Below are 12,344 nucleotides of genomic sequence, written 5' to 3'. Positions count from 1 at the left end.
AGCTTTAAAGCCATTTAAAGGCAAGGGCATACCAGAGAGAAAGTACTTTTAACTATTGGGTCTTAAGCCATTAGATAGCCCCAAAACCTGGCGCCCACCTGGCACACAGTAGGTATTTCATGAATGAATGAATGGATCAATGAATCAAGGAGTGAACGAGTGACCAAAGACAGGCCCTTCCTGTGCACTGGTCTGTGACTCCGCAAGGGTAGAAGCAGCTCCTGTTCATCTCTATTTTCCTGCCCCCTCCCGCCGGCACTGAGCTTGGAATCAGGACGCGTGGGCCAAATCCTGTCCCTGGCTACCTACAGGGTCCAGGGCACCCTTCCCTCTCTCAGCCTGTTTGTTCATCTGTCAGTGGAGTGGTGATGATATTGTACAATATATAAGATAATATTAAAAAAATACATTTCCCAAAGGGAAAGCAACAGATGAAATGAGGCTTATAAAGTGGGAGCCCGATGTCTGGCTCGGGTCAAGTTCTCACTCTGGACCCGTTGGCTGTTGTTAACAGGAAGAAGGAAATGCTCATCAATCACGTTATTCACCAGCTTCCCAGCAAGTAGAGTCAGAGGCACTGTAAATAAACACCAGAGCTTTATATGCATTACTACTCACTCAACAAATTGTTATGTGTATTGAGCAAGAGACTACCTGTAAGGCAGTCAAACCCAGGATGGAAAGGTTCGGTTTTGAGGAACCACACTGATTCTGCCTCTTCTTACTCTCTGCTTTCAGTATTGCCCAGATGTCACTTCCTTTACTTATTCTTCCTTCCTTCCTTCCTTCCTTCCTTCCTCCCTCCCTTCCTTTTTTTTTCCTGTTGCTCTGCCAGGAAAAACAAAATAAAAAGAACGTTGAGGGGCGGGGATGTCAAGGAAGTGATTTTGACCTTTCACACAGCTCTCAAAAGTGGAGCTCTGTAAGAAAATCCCCAAGAGAAGATACCATGTGATGCCACCACCATCCCCAGCAAGACAGTCTGCCCTTAAGCCCCATTCCAAGTCCAAAACAACGATTTGGGTGGAGAGCCAAGATCAAAACAGCCAGGATCAAACTGCTATCTGCCCACGAAGCCTCCAGTCTTTTCTGCAACCAGCTGTGGAGCCCCGGTCCTCTTCTTGTGACAGGTGGAAAATATTAATTTTTAATTCTTTGCAATCTCTCCATTCTCTGCCTTCTGACGGTTCTCCTCCAGGAGATCCATTGTCGTGCTGCCTCTGAGGAAGAAGTAACTGAGAAAGTGGGAGGAAATGGCACGAGGCTAAATGCCGAGCAGGCCTAAGAGACCCTGTGGGGATTCTGAGCCGGTGGGGGGCTGGTCTGAGAAGCAAGGCCAGGCCAAGAGGAAAGGGGGCGGGGGAGGAAGAGTGGGCAGCAAACCGCATCTAAGGGAGCAGAATCCATAGCAGGAGCATTTCATGATAACATGAGCGCTCTGACGCTTAACAGCAACTCAAACCTGGAGCATCCCTCAGGGGAAAGGTGCTCCATCAGCCAAGTGAATGCAGGCTTTTTACATGTATCCAGGCCACTCTGGGCAGGCTTTGAGAATATGCCAATTTTGACAGTTCATCCTGGCTGGAAAAATCAGGCTTTTATGAAAGGAAGGTGAAGTATAACTTCCTTGTGAATTGCCTCTCTCTGCAACCCCTCAAGCCCTACTGAAGGGGTGAGAATAAACCCCTCTTGAGAGGCCCTGAAGAGCTTCCACTGCATAAATGCGCAGTATCACGTCTATTTCCCCTTAAAAGCACATTCCCGAGATGCTGCAGGCTCTCATTCCACTATGCTTGTTAAAAGGCCAGTCTGGGGAACTGAAAACTGCAGTGGACATTCGTTTTTGTCCAGCAGTCTCTCATCCGGTGACTCCATGTGGTTCTGGTGGAGCCGCCAATCACAGTACCCCCATCACCCTGAGTAGGGACACATGTGACCTACATATGGCTGGTTATCATGCCCCAGCCCTCAGGGTAGGCAGTGGCCCTGGAAGGAGCGTATGACCCAAGCCAGACCAGTCAGTATCTTTCTCTAGGATGGAGGTGTGTATATACATATAAAATACACATTTTTGAATAGGCAGTGGGTCAAAGAGCCTCCTTCCTCTGGGGACTTAAAAGAGAGATGATGCCATCCTGGAGCCATTTGTTCCTGCCCTCCCCAGCAGCACGGAGGAGGTCTATCCGCAAGAGCAAATAACACAGCCACTGCATACAGGAGATAATAGTCCTGTTGACATTTGAGTCCTTCCAGGGCCTCATGCTAGCTTAACTTCTAGACAGCCAATTATAAGAAACTTTTTCCTAATTACAATTTTTTTTTTTTTTTTTTTTAGTTATTAAGCTAGTTAGAGTTGGACTTATCTTTGGCAAACTGTTTATGGTCATCAAAGGCAACAATGCCAATGCACCGAAGACAAGCCACAGTTTGCTTGACGTCTCCCCACACACACATGACCACTGTCCCCACCCTGGTCCTTCCTTCCCCCCAGCCTGATGGAGGAATCATCACTCCCCATACTCTTCGTATCACACCTACTTGTGAGTTTGCCCCTTCCCTACTAAACTGCGATGAACTCAGTGCAACACCCAGCCTGGTAAGATCAGGGATGGATGGATGGATGGATGGATGGATGGATGGATGGATGGATGGATGAATGGATGGATGGAGGCTACTGACCCCACCCAGTGTATGTTTCAAACTAGGAAATAAATCTTTTTATTGTAGGGCTAAATTGGGTATGTAAAGTGATTAGTCAATATTTGAGAAGTTCAAACCAACTTCCCCACTGCCTCCAAGGTCGTCAGTGAAAGGGAAAGCTTTCAGTAGAGCTTTCTCTTTACCTCACCCCACTCCCAACAAGGAACCATTAACCAGTTAGCTCCATTTCACCCAATACCTCCAACAGCACAGCTTGCTCCAGCATTATGCTAGTAAGATACTAGTTCAGTATTGTTTTGCAGGACAGAGAAAGCTGACTCAAACCACGTTACCACTGCCGCCTTTGACCCAAGTTTTCATCCCCTTAGAGATCCTATTTGCTTTGCCAAGCCCAAATGTACTTCACAGATCCTCCCATGTTAAAGAACAGAGAAAGAAGAAACACAAGTAACATGGTGCTGTGATCTTTATTCCATTAAATGACCTTAAAACTAAGAAACAGAAACATGCTTTTAATACACTAATAGCATAATCTAATCCATTGCACTTTTTAAAAAGTATATTAAATTTTAAAGCCATTCAAAAAGGGTCTAGGAGAAAGAAAGTGCTTTGAACAAATCATTTTTTTTTTGAAGAAAAAGAAATCGGAGAGGAAATTCTATATATGCTCAAAATTAATATTAACTCCTTTAAGGCTTAAGTCCATGATAGCATTTATTCATCTAAATTGGAAACTTTGGGAATCAAATGCAACCTTCCCTTGGTCATAAAACACTACATTTAAATTTTAGTTCTGGTGCCTGAAATTCCTTTCCCAGGAAGAAAAATTTCTTCTAAAATCTTTCTGCCCTTAGATCTATCTTGAAAGTCCCTGGTAAGGCCTATTTTGTGGCTAATTTTCAGAGTTAGGATCTTCTCCTTCCTTTTTGTTCATTTTTACTTAGGCTTAAGGTTTTCTGTGCATAAAAGATTTAGAGGTTCAAGTCACAGTGCTGAATTTTGCTTTTTAAAAGAAAAACAACTTTCAAAATAGTTTTTTTTTTAACCCTAATTACACCCGTTAGTAAATAGGATACTTGTACATTCATTTCTCAGAGAAGGCACTAGGGCTTCCTAATCTAGAAAAACATTTTCACAGAACTTAGATAATCCTCTAGACTAAAGGCTGTAAACTCTCAGTGATTGTATCTGGCAGTAGACCACCTATTCTGAACCTAAAGCCATCCACTTGCCTCCAGACAATACTGAATTGCACTTTCCCATCCCTCTGAGCAGTCTCTCTCGCTGTGGTCTCTGAACCACCTGTGATGCTGTTTTTAAAAGTGGTGATTCCAGGGCCACAACCCAGACCCAGACCCACTGAGGCAATCCCTGGGTATAAAGCTGGGAATTTGAATTTTTTAAAATATGCCTCCCAGGGGTAAGTTTTATGCACTTCAAGATAGACGAGAACCACTATCCAAAACATAGCTACAACAGGACTTAACAGAAGGAAAACAATTCAAATGCAAAATGGTCTCTTACAAATGGGCTTTTGAATGTCATTTTAAAACACCACCTACACAAACAGTTTGTGTTTTAGTAACTGAAGCTTGTCTTCATTATGCCCTTATTCTTGACTGAAATTTTGTTGGATCTAAAGGTAAGCCAGAATGATGCAGCTCATGTTTGCGACCTTAGATGGCAGCCGTCCTAAATAATCCTAAATTACATTTCAATAGTTCTATGAAGATGTCCATATAAGTTACATTATTTTTTTAAAAAATACTCTAGGGAAAAGTAAAACTTTTTTAATCACTTTTGCCTGGACTTAAATCAACTACTTAATTTCTCTGTAACTCATGCATACGTACACACTCATCCAAACTCACCCTATCCAAGACACCATTTTCATAAGCCAGGTGGAACGCTGGGTATGACCTGTTAAAGAAACGCACTGCCAGTACAAGGCAGTTTGTCTGTTTGTTCGCATAAAGCATTTTACTTCATGAAAGAGAAAAAAAAAAGAAAAACCAGGTAAAACAAAAACAATACTCACAGGCAACTCTACCAAGTATGAAGTAGCTCTTACTATATAAACCTCTGCGGGACAAACAGATCTGTTGGTATACTGCTAAAATAAGGTTATGACTCTAAGGATGTTTTATCACCATACATGATCGCTTTCCCTCATTTTGTCTACACACCTCAGTGAAACAATCGAAATTTTGATTCTATTATTTTTACTTAGAAGCTAACTGGAAGTATTAAGAAAACAAAAAACTTAACAATATGTAACCTCTCCTAAAATGAAGTATTTTCATAGAAAATTCTGAAAACCTTTTATATGTTAATAGGAATGTGCCCCATATACTGTTTGGAATGTGCAAATTAAAAATGCTTGCATGGGAAGGCAGGAGTGGCAGAGGAACAAACACCAAGCAAAAACTTAGTCCTAAGTAATGTCCCTGACCCACAAACTAATGGCTGAGGGGAGATATGGGGTAAAAGACATTCTTTTCAACCTGGTTATAAACCTCCCTAGGACTATTTATAGCCAGCAATGAGAATGTACCTTTTATTGGAAAAGCTGACATAAAATCATCAATTTTCTGTTAAAAAAAAAATGAGGCCAAAGGAAACTCATAAAAATCCTCACTGAGAAAATTTTATAAACAATTTCCAGAGGCAGAATAAGTTAACTGATAAAGACAAAAAAATAAGGGTTCCCCAGGGTAATTAAACAAAGTTATTCCTTTAAGATCAAAACAGAAATGGTAGATTTAAACAGTAACTAAATTCTAAGATTTCATTAAATCATACATCATATATTTTTTATTTTAAAAAATCTAATATTTTAGTATTAAAATAAAATTTAAACACAGCATCCTTTTCTCACCATTAAAAGTAGGATAATTCTAGACAATATTTCTGAAATCTATAAATGTGCTTATACAAATGCATTAAAAGCTAAGTATCTCAACATCTGTAAGGCCTTTAGCAAATAAGTATCAACCTTCAGGAAGATGAGAGGCCACCTGAAAATGCACCAAAATTTTAAAACTAAGCTTTTAATTTATTGATAATAAAGCTAAGTATCACTGATATGCAAGTAAACAGTTTTTAGGACAAGCTGGAATTTTTCTAAAATTTAACCACGGTTGAATAAAATAGCAAGAACTTCAGGGCAAGATGGTATGTAAATATGAAAAAATACATAAAACACTTGGAATTAATTCATAACTTGTAAAAATACTTGAGTGGTAAAGTGTTAAAACAGTCAAGAGAAATATTCTTTGACAAAGAGATTACATTCTAGAAGAGACTTTTTCTACCTTCCATTCATACTTTGTGTATAAAGAATTTACACTCAGAATTTGCCTAAACCTCCCTACCTCCCTCCCTCCCACAGCAAAAGTTAAATTATCTTAAGAATTAAGGCTCACATACCTGAATGTTTATATAAATACCTGCAGGCAAGTTTTATGAAGTTTTAAAATCCACAACAATTCACCATTATAAAACCAAAGGAAAAGGCAACTGATAAAATTTTTTATCACATGATCAAGGTAAATGAAGAATTCTTAGATACTTGTAGATATTTTATGTCCATATTTGGGTGGGACTTCGGTCCTTACTAAGCCAAAGCTATTTTAAAGCTACCAGACTAGTCATGTATAAAGTTAAATAAGGGATGATTCACTAAATAAAACTGACAGTTTTAGCTCCATTATTAAAAATATTAGACAGTGAATAGGAGAATGCAAATAAACATTGTGGATAAAGACCTGATTTACTGCTAAACCACATGAAATAGGATGTCAGTTAAAGGCAGTATGTTTGGTAAATGTCTTTCCTCTAATCCTTGATAAAGATCTGTTCTCATACACAACTCTAAAAAACAAAAACTCTCAAATGACAATTGTGTGTGAGTTATGTATAATACATATATGTATATAAACCTACAATCAGTGAATCTGACCAAGGCACAAGTTCAAATGACTTATCAGAGGTCACATGGTTCATTTAAACTCAAGCTTTTTTCTTAAAGTATGAAAGCTCATTCCTTTTATTACAAGCTGCTCTGGTTTCTCAAGCCACGTTTCTCTTTTCTAGAAAGAAGCTATAGGAATGAATGAAGGCAAAAAAAGAAAAAAAAAAAAACAGAGTATGTTCTAACAAAACTGCCAGACTGTCAGGAAACAGACCTTAAATTTCAGTGTACGGTAGAGTTAAATACGATATAATTTTTCCATACTATGTGGCAAAAACAATTCTCTAATATTGTAAGACCTTAAAAGTGTAATGGCATCATTTTTAGTCAGTCTTTAGTTCTGAAGCTTTTGCAAGTTTTGTAAACTTTAAAAAAAAAAAATCCTTTTCAAAAGAGTAAGGGACAAAAGAACTGATAATTCACCAAAACAGCATCTTTCACGTGGTTATCCTCAATCCCCTCCCTACTGTGTCCTCAAAAGCATGGATTCAACCTTAAAAGGCACTAAATGGCACGTAAAGGACAAAACCGCATTTCCATTTTTTCTTTTAGCTTTTTCCCCATAAAGTGCACAAAGCAGAGAGTAATAAGAAGACAGACATAGGCTTGGATCTACACCAGCAAGGAAAAGAAATGCTTCCAAGAGAAATGGAAGTGTGTTTCAGAATTTGAAACCACAGGAAAGGTCTGTTCATTTATTAGTGCCGTGTTTCAGCTCTTCCCAGATGGTCCCAGGTCTGCGTTCCTTGGGACCTGGACCTGTGGCCGTGGCAGAAGCCCAGAAATCAGAAGGGGCTGGCCGGGGTCTTGTTGGATCCTCTTGTTAAGATGCTACTGAGCTTTTTTATCCGAGGATGGCCTCCCAACAACTGCGTCCCTCACAGCAGCCTGAGTGGAATTACCAACGTGAGAAGTGGCCTGCAAAAGTCCATTTATTCAACATGTCAGTTAATAAAATACAGCACAGCATCAAAAGAGTAAGCCATTGGAGACAAACTTTCGAAAATCTCTGTCTACATTGTTAGTATGTTATAGAAAATAAGGGAATGAAAATGCAGGGGTCGGGGAGCCTGTGGCAGCTGCTAACTCCCCAGAGAGTCCGTCAGCTGAGCCTTTGCTACCTTACTGGAATGGGGTGGGCAGCTCTCCTGGCTTTACCACAAGCTTCTAACTTAACTGATATGTTCCTGCTACTCAGAAAGAGAAAGCCGAGTCTCAAGGATCTATAAACCTAGAGATCATGTCAATGTCAAAAGCCACTGGCTTACTGAATGATTTACGTGAAAGACATGCCATCCATTAGTAGGTCTCAAAATAGAACAGTTTGTTAAGTTCATATTTTTCATAGCTTGTGACTTTCAGTGAAGCAAACTAACCTTGGATGGGGGAGAGACTCACACAGGAATTATGTCTGATGAACACGCAGTTAAAAGTTTCCCATGAAGAACACAACATATGTAAGTTGGAAATTTTTTTGCATTAAAGAGCAGTTTTTAAGCATGGAAACAAAATATTACAAATAAACATTAATATCCTAAAGAAGGATAATAAAACGTAAGGCCTATTAGAAAAAAAAAAAATGGCCAGGGGAAGTTTCTCATGCCTTCTTTCACTATTGAACTCTCCCAAATGGAGATACTTTACAATAAAAGCACAAATATCTGTCCAGTACCAACCGTCAGCCTGCTCAGCTGGCACCACTCACCTGCTCTAATACATATGCTGCACCAGAATCGATAGCACCGCCCAGCTCACGATACTGACCAGAGTACCTGATGTACCCCCAGGTGAGAAGCGCTATTAACAGCAGTCCAACCATACAGTTGAACAGCTGGGCCACCACCTCGAGACCAATAAAGCCAGTGAGGCCTGAGGCTATGTACAAAGCCACAATGCCTGTGAAGAGCACTGCAGGGGTTCGGAAGGTGCTGAAGACATTCTTGCTACCATTGTGCTTGCAGAAGTTCTCATAGAGCTCCTTGATCTCCTCCTCCAGCTCCTGCTGGTAACGAAGGCTAAAATCCTTCCCACCCATCTTTTTTATCTTCTTAAAATGGTCCAGAGCAAGTTCTTTGAATTCACAGTGCTTCTCCTCTAGAATGTCTGGAGACAAATAAGGTTTGTCGCCCCCAGAAACCTAAAAAGAATAAAGACACAATGTGAAGGGTGAAGAACCCTTCAAAAACAAATGCCAAATAAAACAAGTGAAAACACTGAAAAGCTTAGAATATTTTAAGATATTAGAAATTAACTTTAAAATGATGACCAAGACCAATAGAGGTCTGGCTTCAATTCCTCAGAAAAGCACACTTAGTAACCAGGGTGATACTGATTAGTGAGAGCAGTGACACTGTAAGAAAGCCTTGCTTAGAAAGGGCCATAATTAAAAGGCCCCAATAAGCAGGAAGACCTGAATGTTGCCTCATCATCATAAGATACACTAAACGGGATCAAGTTTGGACTCCTGAAGTCAGCAACATGCCCAGTTATAGATATTTCAGAATAAGACAACTGCCCAGCACACCTACCTCTTCCATGTTGTTATAGTACATGTCCTTGGCAGAGGCTGCAGCTGCTAAATTGTTGGCTTCAGCAGTGGCCTTTTAAGAAATGAAAGCATAAACCGTAAATCCTTTCTCTTTTAATATTCCTCCACAAATAACCAAGTAAAAATTTTCTCTCACCCTATTCCCCATTCCCCCTTCTTTATTATTCTTCTGTTTTTCAGCTTTCCATATAGTCCAATTTATGAATTAAAATACATCTTTTCTGCCAAATTTTCTGCCAAAAAATGTTCTCATACATAAGAATCTTTATCATAAAATTAAACCTCTGAAAGTATTTCCTTTGCTTCGATTTTATGTGTTAAAAAATAGATGTAACACAGAAAAGAAGAGGAAAAATTTATCTTTACAACATCAATCCCAATCTCTAGCTCCCTTTGTGAAAATGTTATCCTACTAAAGAAATAAACATTTGGGGCTTCCCTGGTGGCGCAGTGGTTAAGAATCCACCTGCCAATGCAGGGGACACGGGTTTGATCCCTGGTGCGGGAAGATCGCACATGCCACAGAGCAACTAAGTCCATGCGCCACAACTACTGAGCCTGCGCTCTAGAGCCCATGAGCCACAACTACTGAGCCCATGCACCACAACTACTGTAGCCCACGTGCCTAGAGCCTGTGCTGCACAACAAGAGAAGCCACTGCAATGAGGAGCCCGTGCACCGCAATGAAGAGTAGCCCCCGCTCGCCGCAACAACTAGAGAAAACCCGCGTGCAGCAACAAAGACCCAACGCGGCCAAAAGTACTTAAATAAATAAATAAATAAAAAGAAATAAAGATTTGGCAATAAATGGCCTTATCTTCAGCACATGAAAGTCAGAAATTATATGTTTTAACAAAATGACATCTTGGAAACATCAAAATGTTGGAAATAAAACTATTTGCAAATTAAAAACCTGATTAGTAAACAGGAAATATTTAGATACATCGGACATGTTCTATGAAAAGAGACAACAGGTAACAGGAAATGATTTGTCTAACAGAACTGGGTATGTTTAACCTGGGAATAATAAAACACTGTTTTCCACAGTATGTTTTGGGGGAAGACCAGGCCCAGCAAGAAGCCATTCTGTTCTAACTTCACCAGCATGAATACACACAAGAAAACCGGAAGGGAGTCACACTGCTGGAAAATGTGCTAAACATGAACGGACCTCAGCATAATAAAAAGGGGGGGGAACAACAGCATTCTCTTCTTAAAGGACTCTGCTTACTGTATACGGGTCAACTCAAGTAATTAGAGGCTATCATTTAGGATGCCAAAGAACTGCTTACCTGAAGCATGGATTTGGGGTGAGGCAGATCTTCTCCTTGGTAAATTTTAATATATGCCTTAGAATATAAACATAAAAACAATTATGAAAAATGGCATTCTGTCATATTTAACTGGACTTTAATTTTTAGAAACAGTGACCATACAATTGCATTTTCCTAAAGACCTAGATCAACACCCAGGAATTAGCAAAAACACAGCACACCTCTGAGTGCATGTTAGCATTTTTTAGTTAACTGAAAATGTTCTCAAAGCAGCACAAGTCTAGGACTCCCACCAGGCTCCCCATGCACACTGGCCTCACCACTACCTGTGGGCAGAGTGACCATCCGCCTTGAGGTAGTCGTGTCACATCTAGGTGCCGTCTCCTCCTACTCACAGCAACTTCCTAACCACCTCCTGTCCACACCATCTTCCTTGAGGAACAATCTTCCTTTAGCCACAGTAATTACTCCTCTAAGAGAGTGCAAACAACATCCATTTGGTTCTTAGACCGATACTGCCACCCAGTGGCCCACTCCTGGGAGGACACTGGAGTCTCTCAAAACGCCTCTCACCATCTCCCCCTTGAAACTTTCCCCCAGGCTTTAAAATATTGAAACCAAGTTAGTTTATAACCTAGATCAGTTTAACCAAAAGTCAAACATTTTAATAATTAAAACCCACATTTACCTTAAAATATTCCAATAGCCCCCGACAGGTGACTTTTGAGCCATTGATCTCCTTTTCCATTAAGTTAGCTGGGTTTAATACATATGGTATCAGTGTCTGTAACTGCTCTTTGAATTCACTGGCAATATCTGTTCACAGGACCAAGAAAAAGGAAACAATAAGCCCAACAGATTTACCCAACCAAGGGGAGCATAACGCACAATCTTCACACTCTATCTAGTTGTTCTAACGTTTGCTAGCTGAAAGACAGGGGCGGGGGTCCCAGACTGTGAGTCTGACACTTTCTGACAATGACCAGATTGCTAACGGGTTTCTGTTCTCATGTACCTGTATTGTCTCCCGCCCTTCTGCAGTATTAAGTCCTCTCTAGTCCAGAATAGAATATGCAGAATATCCCTACCCTGCTTTCCATTCTGAGAGATTAAGTCTCCTCCCTAGACTTTCAAGAAATTTCACTTTTTAAAGAATTTCATTAACAGGTCTTCAAGAAAATCAAGTATCAACCCCTCAGGTTCTCCCAAGCCAGGCCTTTGCTGTACCCTCACCCTCCCCCTTAAATCCATTAGATTTCACTATTCATCCACGTGCTTTATTTTTGTTCATTTTCTAATGTTAAAGGAAGTAAAAGCACCTGGACCCCATGATATGTATTTTCTATTATCTCCTCAGAGAGGCCCTCTGGGCCACCCCAAAGGGCAAAGGCTACTATCTCAGGGAAGGTGACAGCTTCTACAAAGTTCTCACAGAGGGTTCAGGAGAACCATTAAATAGAGCTCTTTCCTAAAAGTGAGAATTCGCTGGCCCAACTATGAAAATGCAAGGAATCTGATTTATATGGTCCAACTTCTTCCTAGGTTCCCAACTAATCAGACTATCAACTGAAAAGAAAGTAGATGGGACCCCACATCAAGATAGGAACTCTTTCAACAGTCCATAACCCAAATTTACAAAATTGAGACATTCTTATTTATTCATTCAACAGTTTTGGGGCACCCTATTGTGGCAGGCATTGCTGTAAGAGTTGGGGATAGCATAGTGAATAAAACAAAAGTGGTTTATAAATTTTTCCAACTACAAATATCACCATAAAAATCTCCATAGAAAAAACTTCAGGTTACTTTTACCTCCTTAGATTATAGGGTCAACTAAGAGAAATTACTAGGTATGTGACAACAATGTAGACTCCTGGAAAACATTCAA

General features: G+C 40.1%; 1 protein-coding gene across 1 annotated transcript in view; it reads right to left on the bottom strand.

The window, feature by feature from the left end:
* Positions 1 to 3,820: 3,820 nt before the first annotated feature.
* Positions 3,821 to 12,344, bottom strand: part of ATL3 (atlastin GTPase 3) — a 56,304-nt gene continuing 47,780 nt past the window's right edge. Inside the window, exons 9-13 of the mRNA XM_007174359.3 lie at positions 11,145 to 11,272; positions 10,475 to 10,531; positions 9,163 to 9,234; positions 8,340 to 8,771; positions 3,821 to 7,552 (exon numbers count right to left, since the gene is read on the bottom strand). Of these exons, the coding sequence (XP_007174421.2) occupies positions 7,466 to 7,552; positions 8,340 to 8,771; positions 9,163 to 9,234; positions 10,475 to 10,531; positions 11,145 to 11,272 (776 nt within the window). The 3' untranslated portion in view covers positions 3,821 to 7,465. The remainder of the gene's footprint in view (positions 7,553 to 8,339; positions 8,772 to 9,162; positions 9,235 to 10,474; positions 10,532 to 11,144; positions 11,273 to 12,344) is intronic.

This window comes from Balaenoptera acutorostrata, chromosome 9, assembly GCF_949987535.1.
Source record: "Balaenoptera acutorostrata chromosome 9, mBalAcu1.1, whole genome shotgun sequence".
In the NCBI taxonomy this organism is placed as follows: domain Eukaryota; kingdom Metazoa; phylum Chordata; class Mammalia; order Artiodactyla; family Balaenopteridae; genus Balaenoptera; species Balaenoptera acutorostrata.
The sequence above is the reverse complement of the archived record's forward strand: the minus strand, read 5'-3'. Positions and strand labels throughout refer to the sequence as shown.